General features: G+C 37.9%; 1 protein-coding gene and 1 pseudogene across 16 annotated transcripts in view; both read right to left on the reverse strand.

The window, feature by feature from the left end:
- Positions 1–15483, reverse strand: part of RALGAPA1 (Ral GTPase activating protein catalytic subunit alpha 1) — a 247914-nt gene extending 232431 nt beyond the window's left edge. For 9 of the 16 annotated variants that reach the window (XR_004285927.1, XM_032344040.1, XM_032344039.1 and 6 more), the window contains exon 1: positions 14877–15482. Coding sequence is in view for 15 of the 16 variants with exons in the window: in XM_032344040.1 (XP_032199931.1) it covers positions 14877–14982 (106 nt within the window). In the remaining variant the exon portion in view is untranslated. Of the gene's footprint in view, positions 1–14876 lie in introns of all 16 variants that reach the window. The other 7 variants (XM_032344052.1, XM_032344051.1, XM_032344050.1 and 4 more) reach the window with 3 other exon arrangements.
- Positions 904–1618, reverse strand: LOC116591984 (annotated as a pseudogene).
- Positions 15484–20708: the final 5225 nt, after the last annotated feature.

A 20708-nucleotide genomic window follows, 5' to 3' on the forward strand; every position in this document is an offset into this window, starting at 1 on the left:
TCAAGATCAAGAGTTGCATGCTTAACCGACTAAGCCAGCCAGGTGCCTCACATATATACACTTTAAATTTTGTTTTACAGTCAAAATTCCATTGAATTTACATTCCATCAGTAATATTATATATAATTTTTTTTTGAACAAAAAGTTTAAAGAAGGTGCTTGGGGCACCTGGGTGGCTCAGGGAGTTGGGCATCCAACTATCGATTTTGGTTCAGGTCATGGTATCAGGGTCATGAGATGGCACCCTCAGTACAGAGTTTGCTTGAGATTCTCTCTCTCCCTCTGCCCCTTCCCACTGCTTGAGCACCTGTGCATGCGCATGCGCTCTCTCTCTAAAATAAATAAAGGATGTCTAGGTGGTTCAGTAGGTAAGCATCTGCCTTCGGCTCAGGTCATGATCCCAGGGTCCTAGGATGAGCTCCACACTGGGCTCCCTGCTCAGCTGGGAGCCTGTTTCTCCCTCTGCCTACCCTCCCCATGCTGGTGCACAAGTTTTTTCTCTCTCTCTTTGGCAAATAAATAAATAAAATCTTAAAAAATAAATAAAATATTTTAAACAACAAGATGCTTGACTTGAAGAGAAAACATTTCTTGTAGAGTATTTACCCCTACTTAAAGACAGATTGCCCTACATGTAACAGTTTCATACAAAAAAGTTACAAAATTCTCCTTGATATGATAAATGATAAAAAAAAACATTAAAATTCTCCACTCGAACAAGGTATGCAAGGATTTTTATGTTTTTTTTTTGTTGTTGTTGTTGTTAAATGCTGAGAGCAAAATAACTTACCAGAATATAAAAAGCTGAATGAGCATGCCACAAATGGAGAAAGGAGGTATTTTCACAGAACCAGTCTATTTCCCAGAACCAGTTTATTTCCCCATTCCATCTCCGTCTGATGTCAATCAAAACATACCATCAGCCACTTAGCTAAAAAAATATACAATATGCTTGTGCACATACACAGTTACTTTATATACAATTAAGTGATAGGGAAGGGGAAAATGAAAGAATCAAGAAAACTATACTGTAGTAGTCAAGATGTGGTGGAATCAAACTGCAGTTTTCTCATTGAGAATATCTTGGTCTGGAGGAAGAGAGATCTAGAGTACAGTACCAAGTTCTCTTTTTAGTAGACTACTCCTGTCTGCTGCTGGATCACATCAATTGTATCTTCATCCCCCATTTCCAGCTGTGCAGATGTGTTTGTTTCATTGAATGGTTCTCCATCAAATCAAAATCTGTTCTCCCTCACTGACAAATCCTGCCTTTCACAATAGGCTTTCCATTAGTTTACTAAGTGATATATACCTCTTAGTAAGTTATTAAGTGATAATATGCCACTTAATCTTAAACTGCACCACAGATCCATCCTGCCACATCACCTTCAAATTAATAATGACCATTATTCTCAGCCTTGACGCCTTCCTTGGGCTTTTCATCAACATCAGAGAGTACCGGTCTTCTCAGCTGCCACTTCACAAAGGAGGTACCAGGTCCTCACTGAACCAGCACACAAGCAGCACCAGGAGAGGCAGAAGAATGAGGCTACAGCAAGAGAGGGTCTATTTTTAATATGTCTTGACAACATATGTCACCACCTTTTCCAAATTTCATATTTAATAGCCCATAAGTTAAGTAATTAATTCTCTCAAACTCGTTCCATTATGCTTCATAATTCAGTGTTTTTAACTCTGCTAATGACGGGTTTTACTATTATAAATATAAAATGTTTCATATAGACAAACATCAAGAATTTCTGTGATGATTTTTAACCCTGGTGTAAGTTTTGAGAGTGATCTTCCCTATTCCAATATATAAAATATATTTCCTTATTTCTTTCTCATTTTATCTTGAAGATTTAAAACTATTTGGAATTTATTTTGTTATAAAACATTTATATATCATTTTTATGCAGATGAACATTCTTTCTTCTTCATCTTTACCTAAACCACCATTTAATGAAGTGGTCACATGAGCTCCTTCTATAGCAAACAGAAGTCCTCCTTTTACAAAATTAATATCTTTTTTAAATGTAATTGTCCTTGACTATAAAAAAGATAGGCAAGTCTTTCTTAAATAAAAAGAGCCTAAATAAATAAATGGAGGGTCCCTGGAATATGAAGAATGGAGACCCTACCAATGTCAACCTCCTCTAAATTAAACCTACAGATTCAAGTCCATCCAAAAAAAGATCCTAACAAATATTATCTAGGGATTTACAAGCTGATTCCCAAATTCATATGGAAGAACAAAAGGCCAAGACACTAAGAAATCTGTATTAGTCTCCTGTGGCTGCTATGACAAGTTAGGGGCACAAACTTGATGTTCTGTGTTCTATTTACTCACATTCCCTATCTACAGTGTATTCTGTTAAGCGGCAGTAGGGAAACACACCTTAAAGCTAACACGTTGTTGGGCTATCAGCTATAAGTTTTCTAAAAATTAGATGTATATAAGAGTCATGAAGATTCTTTCAACAATGAGGGGAGATTATCTGATAACTTCTGCCATAATGTCACAAACATCTTTCAGTTAATGTCCTGTTTTTTGTTTTTCTTTCTTACTTAGTACAGACTTTAGGTTTTGTTTTTTGTTTTTGTTTTTTTTTTAAGATTTTATTTATTTACTTGAGAGAGAGACAGTGAGAGAGAGCATTAACGAGGAGAAGGTCAGAGAGAGAAGCAGACTCCCCATGGAGCTGGGAGCCTGATGCGGGACTCGATCCCGGGACTCCAGGATCATGACCTGAGCCGAAGGCAGTCGTCCAACCAACTGAGCCACCCAGGCATCCCAGACTTTAGGTTTTGAACCAATTTTCTGCACAGGTGCTAAAGACAACCCAAGGTCTCTTTCCGATAAGGTCTGGTCTCAACTGACTTTAAATGTTTTTCCTACCATTGTCAAATAAAAGGAAATTGCTCAAAAAAAGGCAAATTTTTTCTCCTCATACCTAACATATTCATTCTTGACCTACATGACACTTACTAAGCACTTATATGCCAAGCAATATGCTAAGTCTAGGAAACACAAAGAAGACGCACCTCTGCCCTCAGGAAGGTAGTTATGATATAATCAAGCAAATAAACACACTGTAATAAAATAATCAAATTACTAGAAGTAAATAAGAAAGTCTAGGAAAAGCTCCTATGCCCTCTGATAGGGAAAGCTTCACCAAAGCTATGTACAGATTAAGCTTTCAGGTCTAAAAGTGATGTGAGGACTGCATGGTATAGTGAACACCATTAGCAAAAGTACAGGCATCACAGAAAGTGACTTCTGATTTAATATTGCTAAAATGTAAAGTACCAGAGAGGGATAACAAGAAGTTAAAGATAATGTGGCAGACAAAGATACATTTCTGTTGGCATGCTTATTAGACTTTGAGATATCTGTGGGAAACCCTTACATCCATTTATCTTTTTCTACCACATTGTCAAAGACGAAAGTTTCATGTTTTTTTTTTTTTTTTAAGATTTTATTTATTTATTTGATAGAGAGAGAAATCACAAGTAGGCGGAGAGTCAGGCAGAGAGAGAGAGAGAAGCAGGCTCCCGCTGAGCAAAGAGCCCGATGCGGGGCTCGATCCCAGGACACTGAGATCATGACCTGAGCCGAAGGCAGCGGCTTAATCCACTGAGCCACCCAGGCGCCCCGAAAGTTTCATGTTTTAGTAACCTGAACGATGATGATGCCATTGACGGAAATGCAAAAAAAAAAAAAGAAAAGAAAAAGGGGAAAAAATCACTTAGATTGTATAGATATTTGAAATCAGAAACAGATTTAACAAACATACTTATCCCTATTTCGTATTTTCCCAAAGGTCCATTTGTATCACATGGGTCCTTCTAGAAGAAAAGATGTTAGCTAATATATGAACACACACACACACACACACACACACACACGCCATGGCTGAATTTGGAACCAAGAATAAAAAAAAATTTTTTAGCAAAACTATGTTTTCTTTTTTAAAGACACTGAACACTGAACCCAACATAGCTCTTTTCACTTTAACTGCCAGGAAATCTAAGAACCAAATTCAATGCCTTAGAGCTTTAATCAGCTCATCCCTAGAACCTGATAATGTTTCCTTTCCTTAAGTAGTGGCTATTCAGTTTCCTGTTTTACCACTAATAATTCTACTGCACATATTGCACATTTTATGCAGTCCTATAAGTCACTTAGATGCAATATAATCCTTAACAAAAATGAAATGTTGGGCGCCTGGATGGCTCAGTGGGTTAAGCCTCTGCCTTCGGCTCAGGTCATGATCCCAGGATCCTGGGATTGAATCCTGCATCAGGCTCTCTGCTCAGCAGGGAGCCTGCTTCCTCCCCTCTCTCTCTCTCTCTGCCTGCCTCTCTGCCTACTTGTGATCTCTGTCAAATAAATAAATAAAATCTTAAGAAAAAATGAAATGTTAATGCAGAGGTGGCTTACAGTATCTGAAACAGCTTATTTTAGTAAGCGAATTAATCAGTAACATTTATGTAAATATCTGATCAGTAAATCGCTTCTTTATAAATTCACGAAGTATTTCAATTAGGTCAAATTAATTTTTCAAATCAGTAAGACTCACTAAAGAATATAAAGAGTATATACAAGAGGCACCTGGGTGGCTCAGTGGGTTAAAGCCTCTGCTTTTGGCTCAGGTCATTAGGCTCTCTGCTCAGCAGGCTGCCTGCTGCCCCCTCCCCCCACCCCTACCCCCCAACCCCCGTCTCTCTGTCTGCCTCTCTTCCTACTTGTGATCTCTGTCAAATAAATAAATAAAATCCTAAAAAAAAAAAAAATAGAAAGAAAGAAAGAAAAAAAATGAGGAATAAATTTAAGCAAGGAGGTAAAAGATCCATACACTAAAAACTACAGGATATGATGAAAGAAACTGAAGAAGACAAAAATAAATAGATTCCATACTCACGGATTGGAAGAGTTAATAGTTAAAATGTCCACACCACCCAAAGCAATCTAAAGATTCAATGCTATCCCTATTAAAATACCAATGACATTTTTCACAAAAATACAAAAAACAATCCTAAAATTTGTATGGAACCAAAAAGGACCTCAAGCAACCAAAGCAATCTGGAGAAAGAACAAAGCTGGAGGCATCACACTCCCTGATTTCAAACTCAATTACAAAGCTAAAGTAATCAAAACAGTATAATATTTGCACAAAAACAGATACAGGGGCACCTGAGTGGCTCAGATGGTTAGGCGTCTGCCTTCGGCTCAGGTCAGGATCCCAGAGCCCTGGGATCCAGACTTGCATCTGGCTTCCCTGCTCAGATGGGAGTCTGCTTCTCCCTCTCTCTCTCCCCACTGTCCACCCTGCTTGTGCTCTTTCACTCTCCCTCTATCATATAAATAATTAAAATCTTTAAAAAGACAAAAAAAACCAGATACAATAAATCGATGGAACAGAACTGAGGGAAATAAACCAACACATAAACAGTCAATTAATTTACAACAAAGGATCCAAGAATACACAATAGGAAAAAGATAGTATCTTCAATAAATGATGTTGGGGAAACTGGACAGCCACATACGAAAAGAATGAAATTGGATCCCTATGCTACAACATATACAAAAATTAATTAAAAGTAAACTAAAGACTTGGACGCCTGGGTGGCTCAGTGGGTTAAGCCACTGCCTTCGGCTCAGGTCGTGATCCCAGAGTCCTGGGATTGAGTCCCGCTTTGGGCTCCTTGTTCGGCAGGGAGCCTGCTTCTCTCTCCAACTCTGCCTGCTTGTGTGCTCTCTCTTTCTCTCTGACAAATAAATAAATAAATAAATAAAATCTTTAAAAAAAAAAAAGGTAAACTAAACACTTAAACTAAGACCTGAAACCACAAAACTCCTAGAAAAGCACATAATTGGTAAGCTCCTTGACACTGGTCTTGATGACTGTTTGGATTTCACAACAAAAATAAAGGCAATAAAAGCAACAATACATTTGATCTTAGCTAAAAGGTCGAGAAACAATACTAAAAGCAAAAATAACCAAATTACATCAAGGGTTTCTGCACAGCAAAGCATCAATGAAATGAAAAAGCAACCCTCAGAATGGAGAAAATATCTGCAAATCATGTATCTGATAAGAGGTTAATATCCAAAATACATAAAGAACTCATACAACTCAATTACAAAACAACAAACAATCCAATTTTAAAATGGACAGAAGATCTGAACACATTTTTCCAAAGACATAGAGACAGCCAACAGGTACACGAAATGGTGCTCACCATCACTAATCAGGGAAATGCAAATAAAAAAACACAATGAGATACCATCTCACACCTGTTAGAATGTCTATTATCAAATATAATTAATATTGGCAAGGACGTGAAGAAAAGGGAACCCTTGTACATTGTTGGTGTGAATGTAAATTGGTACAGCCATTGTGGAAAACAGTTGGGACAGTTCAAAAAATTAAAAACAGAACTACCATATGATCTAGCAATTCCACTTTTGGGTATATATGTGAAGGAAATGAAATCACTACCTCAAAGAGATATTTGCATACCCTCATTCACTAAGCATTATTTATAACAGCAGAGACATGGAAATGACTAAAGTTATTCCAATGAATGAACTGATAAAGAAAATGTAATGTATGTGCATGTATGTATACATGCACATGCACATACATCCTACCTTTATATAGACAATGGAATATTACTCAGCCACACAAAAAAAGAAAAAGAAAATCCCTTTTTTCACTTGCTACATATATTAAGTGAAATGGCAGAGAAAGACAAATACTCTACGATTTCCTTTATACATGAAATTTTTTTAAAAAGTTCATAAAAACCTAACAGAATGGGGGTTGCCAGAAGCAAGAGGTGGGGAAAATGGGTGAAGGTGGTCGAAAGGTATAAACTTACACAAGACGAGTAAGTTCTGGGTATATAACAAAGAGCATAATAACAAAACAAAACAAAGAACATGATCCAAACATTTTAATTAAAAGGCCTATTTCCAAAGCAAAGAATATCACCAGGGAGAAAGATCATTTCATAATGATGAAAGAATCAATTTAGAGGTGCCTGGGTGACTCAGTCCATTAAGCATGTGCCTTTGGCTCAGGTCATGATCTCTGGGTACTGGGACTAAGCCTTGCTTTGGGCTCCCTGCTCAGTGGGGAGTCTGCTTCTCCCTCCCCCTGCATGTGTGTGCGTGCACATGCGCTCTCTTTCTCCCTCCCAAATAAATAAAATCTTAAAAAAAAAATTTATCAAGGAGAAAGAATAATCCTAAATGTTTTTGCACCTAATAAAAGAACTTTAAAATACATGAAGCAAAATCTGATAGAACCACAAAAAGAAACAGACAAACCCACAATTACAATCAGAAACTTCAGCACTCTCTCAATATTGATAATAGCAAGTAGACAGCAATTCAGCAAGGATACATAAGTCTTTAATAACACTATCAAATAAATTGTCCTAATTGACATTTTTAGAGCATTCAACCCAAGAACAGAATATATATTGTTTTCAAGTGCAAATGGAACATGGATCAAGTTACAATATACGTGGAACTATCAATTTTAAAGAAATCAGATCATGAAACATGTTGCCTGACTGTAATGCAACTAAGTTAGAAATCAATAATAGAAAGATAACAGAGTAATCCGCAAATATTTGAAGCTAAAGAACACAATAGTAACTAACCAATAGATCAAAGAAACCAGAAAGGCAAGGTAAAATGTAAATACAAAAATACCATAATTTGTGGGATGCTACTTAGGAAAGATCTACATCACCAAATGCCTATAGTGAAAAGAAAAAGGGTTTCAAATCAGTAATCTCAATTTACATTTTAAAAAAACTAGAAAAAGAGCATATTAAACTAAAACTAAGCTAAAAATAAAAGAAAAAGAAAGAAAAATAATCAAGCTATCAAAGCAGAGATCAATGAAATATGAATGGAAAAAACAGAAAATCAGTAAAGCTGGTTCTTTTATTTATTTTTAAAAGACTGTATTTATTTATTTGACAGAGAGAGACACAGCGAGAGAGGGAACACAAGCAGGAGGTGCGAGAGGAAGAAGCAGGTTTCCCGCTGAGCAGGGAACTGGAGACAGTTCTCATCCCAGGACCCTGGGATCATGACCTGAGCTGAAGGCAGATGCTTAATAAATGAGCCACCCAGGTGCCCCAAGCTGATTCTTATAGATTAATGAAAGTATAAGTCTCTAGTTAGTCTGATCAGGAAAAGACAAATTATCAATATCAAGTTTAAGAGAGGTGACAACACCACAGATTCTACAAACATCAAAAGGATAATAAGGGAGTTTTACGAACCACTCTATTCCTATAAATCTGACAACTTATACCAAATAAAACTTCCTTGAAAAAAACAAACTACCAATGCTCCCTCAAGAAGAAACAGATAACCTGAATAGCTGTCTTTCCAATAAAGTAGTTAAAAAACACTGCTTCAAAAAAAACTGCAGTTGCAGATAGCTTCACTGGTGAATTACACCAAACATGTAAGTAAAAAATAATTCTACATGAATAATTCTCAATTAATACTATAAGGCTAGCATTACCTGATATCAAAACCAAAGACATTACAAGAAAAGAGAAGTACAGGCCAATATCCCTCGTGAACATAAATATAAAAATTATAAACAAAATTTTAGCGTATCAAACCCAACAATAGATATAAATGAAAATACATCATGACCAAGTGAGGTTTAATACCAGGACTACAGAGTTGACTAACATTTGAAATCAATGACTATAATTCATCATATTCATACATGAACAAAAAAATCTGTTTATCTCAAGATAAGTAGAAAAAGCATGTAACAAATCCAACATCCATTCCTGATCCAAACTCCAGCAAAAAGTGAAACTTTTTCAACATGATAAAAGGCATCATGTTGTATGATAAAAAACTGACTGCTTTACTCTTAAGATCAGGAAAAATGTAAGGATGCCCACTCTCACTACTCCTGTTCTACACTGTGCTAGGGGTTCTAGCGAGTTCAATAAGCCAAGAAAAAAATAAAACAAAAGGATCCCCATTGGAAAAGAAGAAGTAAATGGTTTTTATTCAGACAACACTATCTATGTAAAAAACCCAACGGAATCAACAAAAATTTAATATGACCCTGTGAGTTTAGCAAGATTAAGTGAGTTTAGAAGACTAAGTGAATTTAGCAAGATTCAGAATACAAGCTCAATACACAAAAATCAGGGACACCAGGCCAGCTCAGTAGGAGAGCATGCAATTACTGATCTTGCAGTCCTGAGTTCAAGCCGTACACTGGGTGTAGAGATTATTAAAAAAGAAAAAAGAAAAAAAAAGCACAACACTTATTTAGAAAAATGGATTTCCATACACTAGCAAGGAAATGGATATAAAAATACCATTAACAGTGGCATCAAAAGTAGAAAATATTTAGGGATAAGTGACAGAAAATGTGTAATACCTGTACATTAAAAACTACAAAACACTGCCAGAGAAATTAAAGCAGCCCTATGTAAATGGAGAAACATACCTTGTTCATGAGTTAGAGAATTCAATATTGTTGTCTATTCTCCCCCAAACTGACCAACAGATTCACCATAATCCCAATCAATATCCCAGGAGGAATTTGTTTTTTAAGAAACTGACAAGCTGGGGTGCTTGGTTGGCTCAGTGGGTTGAGCCTCTGCCTTCAGCTCAGGTCATGATCTCAGGGCCCTGCGATCAAGCCCAGCATGGGCTCTCTGCTCAGCAGGGAGCCTGCTTCCCCCTTTCTTTCTGCCTGCCTCTTTGCCTACTTGTGATTTCTGTCAAATAAGTAAAATCTTTAAAAAAAAAAAAAAACTGACAAGTTAATCTTAAAACTCATATGGAAATGCAAAGGACCTGATACAATTCCCACCAACCCCACCCCCAAAAAAACCTTTGAAAAGGAAGAACAAAGTTGTAGGAACAACACTACCTAATTTATTCATAAATTCTAGACTTATTGTTACAGTAAAAAAAAAAAATGTGTGTATGTCTGTGTATACACATGGGGGGGGGGAAGAGAAGAGGAAAAACAGAGAATAAGAGAGAAGAGGGAGAGGGAGGGGTCTTGGCTCTAACACAAACAGATCACTGGAACAAAATAGAAATTCCAGAAATAGGCTCTCACATATATAGACGAACGAGTTTTGGAAAAAGTGCAAAGGCAATTCAGTGGAGAAAGGGCTGTATTTTTCAACAAATGGTGCTGGAGCAACTGGATATCCATTTGCAAAAAAAAAAGTCAATCCATACCTTAAATCATTTACGAAGTTAACTCGATAGCTCCTAAAATTACAAAATTTCTTGAAGAAAGAATAGCAGAAACTCTTTGTGACTTTAGCTTAGGCCAAGATTTAGATCTAAAATCAGAAGCATAAACCATAAGAGACAAAACTGATATATGGGCTTATTCAAAATTAAGTATTCCTACTCCTTCAAAGAAAATAAGAAATTTAGAAGAAGACAGTCTAAAGACTGGGAAAAAAGATCTCTGCAAATCATGTATCTGATAAAGTACTTGTATTCAAAAAATAGAATTTTCAAAACTGAATGAAAAAAATCTGAATAGACACTTCAAAGTAGTTATATAATGAAAAAAAAGCAAATGAAAAGACGCTCAACCTTATTAGATATCAGAGAAACAATTATAACCACTACATATTCATTACAGTGGCTGAAATTAAGAAGGCTGGCCATAACAAGTGGTGTTGACATGTGTGCAGGAAATGGAATTCTCAAACTCTGCTAGTAAGAATGTAAAATTTTAAAAAAACAGTATGACAGTCTCTTATAAATTTAAACACACAACTGTTATGTGATCCAGCCATTCCACTCCTAGCTATTTATCCAAGAGAGGAAAAAAGCATGTGTTTATAAATAAGTACACCTCACAGCAGCTTTATGTGTAATGGCCCCAAAGTGCAAATTCATATATCCATCAAATTGTGGCATAACTAAACAACGGGATATTACTCAGCAACAAAGCAATATACTCCTGACACACCACACAACAATACAGATGAATTTTAAATAAGGCTGAATAAAAGAAACCAAACTAAAAAGAGTGAATACTGTGTAATACCATACACACACACACACACACACACACACACATATACATAAAAAGTTTCTCTCAGGGGAAGGTAGAAGGGGATGGGGTGCATGTAGCATTGGGAAAAAGGGACTACAAAGGAGCAAAAGGAAACTCTGGGAGGCTACAGACATAATTGCTACCTGGAATGTCTGGGTATGTCCCTAATCTTAATTGTCATGATGGCTACAGAAGGCATAGATGTATGTCAAAATTATTCAACTGTGTGATTTAAGTATGTGTAATTTATTGTATACCAATTCTGTATCGATAAAGCTATTAGAAAAAATGATCCAGGGGTGCCTGGGTGGCTCAGTGGGTTAAAACCTCTGCTTTTCGGCTCACGTCATGGGCTCAGGTCACGTCGGGCTCTCTGCTCTGCAGAGAGCCTGCTTTCTCCTCTCTCTCCCTGCCTCCCTCTCTTGCCTACTTGTAACCTCTGTCTGTCAAATAAATAAATAAAATCTTTAAAAAAGAAAAAACAAAAACACCCAGTGCTCATCACAACATTTGCCCTCCTTAATACCTATCATCCGTTTAGCTCATCCTCTCAGCCACTGCCCCTCCACCCACCCTCAGTTTGTTCTCCAATGTTATGGGTCTCTTTTATGGTTTGCCTCCCTCTTTTTTTTTTTTTATCTGTTTTGTTTTTTAATTCCACAGAAGAGTGAAATCATATGGTATTTGTCTTTCTCTGACTTAATCTGCTTAGCATAATACACTCTAGCTCCATCCAAGTTGTTGCAAATGGCAAGCCAGCATTCTTTTTTATGGCTGAGTAATATTCGTGTGTGTGTGTGTGTGTGTGTGTGTGTGTGTACATACATACTACTTCTTCTTTTTTTTTTTTTTTTTAAAGATTTTATTTATTTATTTGACAGAGAGAAATTACAAGTACACTGAGAGGCAGGCAGAGAGAGAGAGAAGGAAGCAGGCTCCCTGCTGAGCAGAGAGCCCGATGCTGGACTCAATCCCAGGACCCTGAGATCATGACCTGAGCCGAAGGCAGCGGCTTAACCCACTGAGCCACCCAGGCACCCCTACTTCTTCTTTATTCATTTATCAGTCGAAGGACATTGGGTTCTTTCCCTAACAAGTACAACATTTGGAGATCCATCTTTCACTCCATTATTTTGACAAATTTTCTAAATCTCAGCACTACATTCAGAACTAGAATACTGTTCTGATATATTATCCTGTGCAGTGTAAGATATTTAGCAGAATTTCTGCAACCCACCAGATGCCAGGAGCCTCTCTCCCTATTTGTGACAACCAAAAGTATCTCCAGACATTGCCAATATTGCCAGAGGGAAAAAACTGTCCTGGTTGAGAACTATGGGTCTAAAACTACTGAAGTATAAAGAGACAAACAAAAAAAAAAAACCCACTCTTTTGTGTAAGAGACAAACAAACAAAAAAAAAACCCACTCTTTTGTGTCTGTGTGTGTGTGTGTGTGAGAAAGAAAGCAAGAAAGAAAGCATACCCATGAACTGGCGGGGTGGGGCAGAAGGGCAATCTCAAGCAGGCTCCAGGCTCAGTGGGGTCCAACATGGGGCTCGATCCTACAACCCTGAGATCATGACCTGAGCTGAAATCAAGAGTCAGATGCCTAACTGACAGAGCCACCCAGCATCCCGCCCCCCACCAAAAAAACAATCTTTAACTAGAGAGAACAAACATGTTTACTGGGAGGTGGGTGGAGGAGAGGGATGAAATAGGTGAACAGGATTAAGAGTACACTTACCTTGATGAGAACTGAGTAATAATATGGAATTGGTGAATCACTCTATTGTACACCTGAAACTAGTATAACACTGTATGTTAACTACACTGGAATTAAAATAAAATAAAATATTAAAAATAAATAAAGAGTACTGAAGTGCTGTAATCTCTCTGTACGGACCTCATCCACTGAAAGGGCATAGAGTCTGAAAGCACAATATTCTCTATTTGAAGGTTCTTAAGGATATTTTTTAAAAGCCCATAAATTAATAAAAAAAAACAAAAAGTGTGTTTTTTCTCATTATCGCTTTGTTTTAAAAATACCTAACATGTACCTGAAGCCTTTTAATTTAGACCATTTCACCCAGACGGAAAAAACTTTCAAGCCCAAGAAGTATGTACGAACTATCCCCTAACCACTCTGTAACTAGAGAATACAGCAGTTAATTTAGGAAATGTCAATACTCTACCAGAACTCAACTTTATAGCTCTCACTTTTACTCAGCCTACAGTCTGTCCCAAGTAGGTGCCAAATTCCATTAATTCTCCAATTTTATTCCTCCACTGTCTGTGAACATCTGCATTCACACATTGACTTTCTGTTGCACTCTCTCAGCCAAACCTTTTCAACAACTTAACTCTCAAGAAGAATGAAAATGAAAACTATATTTAGAAGATTTATATTTTCTTGAAAACTAGATCTCTTTTCATATTGCTAAACTGGATTTAATTGCTTTCTTATTTGACAGAAATATATACAACTTACTTGTGATAAAGATTTGCTGTTTTAAATGTAGAAAAGAGTAAAATACAAACTGGAGATATGAAATCTGGGCTCCAGTTCTGGCCTCCTAGTAGCTGGATGACTACTTAACATTCCCAAACCTCAGCTTTCTCATTTATAAAATATGGAGTATAATCATATCTACTTCTACAGTTACCGTGAGAATTAATTATAATTTATGTGAAATCGTTTTGTAAACCAAACAAATGTTGGATATTACTGGTGGTATCCTGATGGTATGAATAAACAACAGGAAAACACACAGCTCAAACACAGGACTTACTTATATTAATTATACTAATTAAAAAACTTATACTAATTAAATGACACTTTTCAGAAAAACACTCATTAGAAGGAGATCTGAAGATAATAAACTCTGAACTAGGATTCAGGCATCTGGGTTCTAAACTTAGTCCTGCCAATAACTCTCTGTATCAACACAAGCAAAGCAACTTTCCTTTTCACCTCAGATTCCATCTGAAAAGATCCAAGTACTGGACCGGGTGTTCCATAAATATCATTACAGCCCTTATCAGCCTATGAAATGAGCAAGTATTCCAAAGATTCGTTTAACCCTATAACCACAACCCGAGCACTGTTTGGTCGGCCAGCCAAAGAGAAGCAGAGGGCAACAGGGGTAAGAAAATTTTAACTAAGTAAAACCAGAACTGTATACAATTTTCGAGAAGCAAAGGAAGTTACAAACTACTTCGTTCTCTGTAATTAATAATAATCTTCCCTCCAAGTGACAGTAATGATGAACACGGTACTTTAACAAAAGGGCGGGGCTCTTGCCCTAAGAATTTTGGAAACCGGCCACTTCCCAAAGAGGTGTAGAACTGCTTCCTCGCCCTCAGTAGCCAAGGAACTTGAAAGATTAAGGTTTATATTGTTTGAGTTTGGGGGGTGGGGGGATGTTTCCACTTGGATTGGGACCGCGGTAGTCACCTGACACACATATTCTATAAACACCATTATCGACAACACCAAGCCTCCTGAAGTCCAACAAAGATCTAAGTTTTTTAGAATAATGCTAGTTTGTACAAATGAGCTCGGACTATTAACTCAAAATTAGGTAACCCTGTGTTGGTGGTGATTAGTACTTGCCAACTGCCAAGTTTTCCCTTCCCCAAATTATCCGCCCTCCCGCGTCTCTGCGGAGGCGACGCCTCGCCCTCTATTCCCGCACAGCGCCAGGGCGGGCGGGAGAGTCCCCAGAGGCTCCCCGAGGCAGGCCTTTGGGCGCCACCACCCCCTCGCTCCTCACCGATGACGATGCGCAAGTGCTTGAGACGGGTCAGCGCGTCCTTCTTGGTGTCCAGCACCTTCTGGGTAGACTTCTTCACGTCCCCGTGCGGCTTCTTGGAGAACATCCTGCCGCTGCCGCTGCCGCCGCCACGGCCGACTCCGGTCCCCTCCCGGTCCGGCCCCGGCGGCGGAAAGTGGAGAGAGTGGGCGGGGAGGCTACTAGCGTGAGCAGCTCATTCACTCCCTAGGCTTGCGGGCCCCAGCGTAGCCGACTCCGCTCACATCCAGGCCAGGGCCGCCGCCTCCACCCGCCTCGCGCCGCGGCTGCAAGGCACCTTCGGTTCCGGCTCCAATATGGCGGATCCCCTCTCCCAATCCTGCACGGAGCGGGGGAGACACGGCAGGTCGGTCGCCGCCGCCCCGGCTGCCTCCCGAAGCCGCCGCTCGCAGCCACAGGCCGGGGCCCGGGACCCGGAGCCGGAGGTGGGGCTCTCCGCGGCGGCAGCACGACTCCTCTCCCTGAGGCCCCCTTAAGGTTAAAGCTTCTTTAGCAGCTTACACCCTGCATAGGCCGAAACGGAGACGAGTGCGGTGATGAGGTTTCACGACTCTGCCGTCGGTGGCGAATGGTCCCCGTGGCAACCGCCTTCTGACGTCAAGGTTTCTTGACGTCATGCCAGCGTGAGATCATCTGTGGCATTACCCACCTTTGGTGTCCTGTGTAAGCCGCCAAAGCAGGAGCCCAAGAAAGTCAGGGAAAGGAATCATTCCGCGCCATTGTAAGCGAAGGGACTCCTAACGGAGGGACTCCCAGAGTGGTGGTGTGTAGTTTTTGTTTAAAAAGATCCTTCATCTCCACAGTTTACTATGCTATAGTAACTTAAAAATAACCCCCAAACATCAAAACAGACGTGCAATACATTTTAGATGCCAATTCTGAAGGCCTTAGATGTAACACCCTTTCATTTCCTAAGTTGAATTTTGTTTAAAAGATTTTTTTTGTTTGTTTTTTCAAAGTGATGGACAGTTTATTGTAGTTTAGAGATTTGTAGGGTTGTAGTACATCCTCTAGGTTAAAATTATCTTGCACATGAAAAAAATAAATAAATAAAATTATCTTGCATAAATAAATGAACCCCCAAAGAATGCAGTAACAGAGTGCAAAATTACAAGAGAAAAGAAATCTGGAGAACTTTGAGGGTGGATTTTCTTAATGTGTAGAGTTCACAAATCCAGGAAAAAATATGCTAAGGGCTCCACCTTAGATTGTGGAAACACAAGGAACACAAAAAATCACAGGACTGTATATTCATAACTAAAACATGACAATGTGGCGCACCTGGGTGGCTCACTCACTTGAGCAGCTGACTCTTGATTTTGGCTGAGGTCATGATCTCAGGATCCCAGGATCAGTCCCATTTTGGGATCTGCACTCAGCTGGGAGTTGAGTTGCGGGTGATCTCCCTCTGCCCCTCCCCCCTTCTGCCAGTTGTTCTCCCTTTCTCTCTCTCTCTCAAATAAATAAAGCTTTTTTTTAAAGTGAAAATGTTCACACGGAAGTAATTTTCAAAAAATCAGATTAAAAGAATATTTTTAAACAATTTTTAAACAGCTTTATTGAAGAGAATTGATGTACAACTAACTGTACATTTTCAAAGTATACAATTTGGTAACTTCCACAATTGTATACACCTATGAAAACATCACCATAATCAAAATCGGGGACATATCCACCACCCCCAAAACTTTCCTCTTGCCCCTTGATAATTCCTCCCTCCTGCTACCTGATCCCTGGTTCCCAGGAGAGCACTGATTTGCTTTCTGTCACTTGGAGTTCCCATTTTCAAGAGTTCTATACAAATATAAGTATTTAGAATACTCTTTTTTGGGGGGTATCTGACTTCTTTCACCCAATATAATTTATTTTTTAATGATAATCATGTAATGTCTTATTAGTCAAATTAGTAAAGTTTGTTTTTAAATTAGACATCTTACTTCTGGTAAGTGTGACAAAGATACTCCTATTGCTTGCTGGGAAGAAGCATTAATTACTACAAGCTCACTGGAAATTAAAATTTGGCATTACGCATAAAGGCACTTAAAAACGGGACGCCTGGGTGGCTCAGTTGGTTAAGCAGCTGCCTTCGGCTCAGGTCATGATCCCAGCGTCCTGGGTTCAAGTCCCACATCGGGCTCCTTGCTCGGCAGGGAGCCTGCTTCTCCCTCTGTCTCTGCCTTCCACTCTGTCTGCCTGTGCTTGCTCTCGCTCCCTCTCTCTCTCTGATAAATAAATAAAATCTTTAAAAAATAATGTTAAAAAAAAGACACTTAAAAACATTTATATACTCTGATTCAGTTGTTCCACTTTCAGAATTCTATTGTACAAAATCATAAATGGGTACATATGAAAAAATATTAACACATAATCTATAGCATTGAAAGTTTGGAAACAACATAAATGTCCATCAGAAAGGAAATGACTGTCCAATAGGTAGAATGTGACATGACTATAAAATTACTAATATGGAGACTTTTTTAATGACATGGAAAATACTCAAGACAATGCTAAGTGAAAAAGCAGATACAAAACTGAAAATATAGGGCGCCTGGGTGGCTCAGTGGGTTAAAACCTCTGCCTTCGGCTCAGGTCATGGTCCCAGGGTCCTGGGATGGAGCCCCACATCGGGCTTTCTGCTCATCGGGGAGCCTGCTTCCGCCCTTTCTCTCTCTGTCTGCCTCTCTGCCTACTTGTGATCTCTGTCTGTCAGATAAATAAATAAAATCTTTTTTAAAAAACTGAAAATATGGGGTACCTGGGTGGCTCAGTGGGTTAAAGCTTCTGCCTTCTGCTCAGGTCATAATCCCAGGGTCCTGGGATGGAGCCCCACATCGGGCTCTCTGCTCGGTGGGGAGCCTGCTTCCTCCTCTCTCTCTCTGCCTGCCTCTCTGCCTACTTGTGATCTGTCAAATAAACAAATAAAAATATCTTTTAAAAAAACTGAAAATATGTTTCTTAATAAAACTCTGGAAAAAAATTGTGTGTAAAATGTAATTAGAAAAAGATGAAAAAATTCTCCAAAATTGTGGTTATATCTGCAAAGTGGAATTACACGTGATTTTAATTTTCTTCTTTATATTTTGCTTATATCTCCTTTACAAAAAGCATATATTGCTTTTACAATTAAAACAATAAAAAATGGGGCACCTGGGTGGCTCAGTGGGTTAAAGCCTCTGCCTTCGGCATAGGTCATGATCCTGGGGTCCTGGGATCGAGACCCACATTGGGCTCTCTGCTCCTCAGGGAGCCTGCTCCCTCCTCTCTCTCTGCCTGCCTCTCTGCCTGCTTGTGATCTCTGTCAAATAAAATCTTTAAAATAAATAAATAAAACAATAAAAACTAAGTTGTTTTAAAGAAAATGAAGAAAATCTAGTGTACCAATTATAAACTAACAAAACAAATTAAGATGTATATGTAGGAATAGAAACTCCTTGAAAAGAAGGGCTTTTTACAAAAAGCTATCTTTATGCTCTACAATGGCACAGAATAAATATTTGTTGGCTTTTAAATTTTTATGTTCATATTATAAAATGTTTTCTTTTGGTAGTCGAAGAGTTATCTGATCCCATGATTCTGACTATCATTTATTTGGTTAGTCACCTGTGTCCCTGCCTATAACCTGTGTCTTTTCTGAAATACTAATCTCGAATTCATATATACTCAAATTCAAACTACTCAAATTTAATATATGCAAAACTGAAACTTGTCAACTTTGCCCTCCTTTCTCCCAAACCTCATCTTCCTCCTTCATCTGATATCTTTATTGATAATGCTACTATCTGTCCTGTTTTTTCAATCCAGAAACTCAAATCATCTTACACCTTCTCCGCTTTTTCCTCTTTTGTCCTGTTACCAAGACCTGATGATTCTACTTCTTAAATATTTCTTGATTTAGTCATGTTCTCTCCATTACCACAACCTGTATTTGGGCTCAGGTTTTCACCATTTCTAACTAGAGGTGCTAGAAATGGCAGCGGTTTCCTCCCCATCCCCACTCTTAGTAGGATTTAAGTATATTTTCATATACTACTTATATGTTGACATACTTATATATATTGTCTTTCATGTATTTTATTCCTATGTGCTATATCATATCCTAATTTTTTGCTGCAAACAACTTGACAACAAAAAGACTTTTAAGCAGAGCTATTTATGTTTTCTACAAAATTAATCTCAGTTTCCTTTTCTATTACTTATGTTCTTTTTCTTTTTAGTCTTTTCCTTACTTACACCCCACATAAACATGGATATGTTGTGTATGTTTTTCCTCTGCAAAGAAAAATTCAAGATGTCCTAGTGCATTGATGGGTCCCCAAAAGCATCTGCATTTGTTGAAAAAAATTGAAATTGAAAAAAAAATTCTGGGTGGTATAAATTAAAACTGTTCTTGGAAACTTTCTTTTATATAATAATTTCATGAAAAGTGAAGCCACTTGCTTGAAGAACTATTTTCCTCCTATGTTCTCACAGCCCTGTCCAAAGAACAATGAAATGTTTGATTACCATAAATTTTTTTTTTACATTCAGCAAAGAAGAGAGCTGTAAGAAATATTGCCAAAATTATGTTTAAAAAACAGTACTTTCTCAGTAGGAGCTTGTTTCAGTGACAGTCTTACCATTGTTTTTTAAGTTTACAAAAATGTATTCAGTTCCTCCACGCAGGGCTTGTATGTTTGTATCATCAAAGGGACAGAGTGTGCTTGTTTTGAGGAAGCACTATGATTAGAATAGGAAAATCAGTGAATTATTTAAAGGATTTGGGTTCTAGTTCTAGTCCCTCTCAGCATCAGTTTTTTCATTTGTAAAATCAAGGTAACAGTTTTGTACAATTCAGGCTTTTGTAAAATTCAGGAAATAATACACTGTTTTCAGTCATGATCTTTAGAATTAGATAGCTCTGAATTAGACATTCGGAATTTACTTGCTCTGGGATCTGTGACATACTGTTTAATCTCTCTGAGCCTCATTCTCCCCATACATAAACCACAACCATAATTGTGATAATTGGGTGAGAAATGGTATTGAAAGTTACTTCTATAATGACTGCCATAATGTACAACATTCTTTTTCTTTCCTTCATACATTTGTAATAGAGCAATTTGTGTAATTGTTTAAAGATTTGCTCTCCCACTACACTACAGACTCCCACAGGAGAAAGACCATATAGCTTGTGTTTAAAGCTGTATCCCAATCTTCTTGCTAAGTGCCCATTATAAAATGTGCTCAATAAATATTTGTTGAATGGAAGAATGGTTGTTAAGTTCCCATTTCTTTCTCTTGTACAGGCAGTCAGTAAATGGCAAATGAATGAAATAATTTTAGAAAATAAAAAATGTAACATATCATTAGTAATCATTATACGCCTGGCATACCACAAAAAGGAAACATCATTGTAAAACACACTGGCATAAGAGTAATTTCCATCTAACATGCCCAGCCCACTGCCTCATTTTCTTTTCCCAATGTTGTAAATACTAAAATCCTTTGAAAGCATAAATTCTCCCCTCTGAAGACGTATTTATTATGAAAAGAAAACCGCAGAAAATTCTCTTTGTGATATGGCTTGTGAAAACTAGAATTTAAAACTTGAGTTTAAAATCATGAGCATCCCAAGAAGTATAGGTTATCATCAGTCTCCCAAATGTGAACATGTTAAATTACTATTTTTTAGACTTCGTTAATTCAAATTTGAGATTTTTAAAATTAATAGATCAATTTTTAATAGATTTTCTTTCAATAGATCAGTTTCAGGTTTACAGCAAAACTGAAAGGAAAGTACAGAGATGTCCCATG

This window comes from Mustela erminea, chromosome 5, assembly GCF_009829155.1.
Source record: "Mustela erminea isolate mMusErm1 chromosome 5, mMusErm1.Pri, whole genome shotgun sequence".
NCBI classification, from domain to species: domain Eukaryota; kingdom Metazoa; phylum Chordata; class Mammalia; order Carnivora; family Mustelidae; genus Mustela; species Mustela erminea.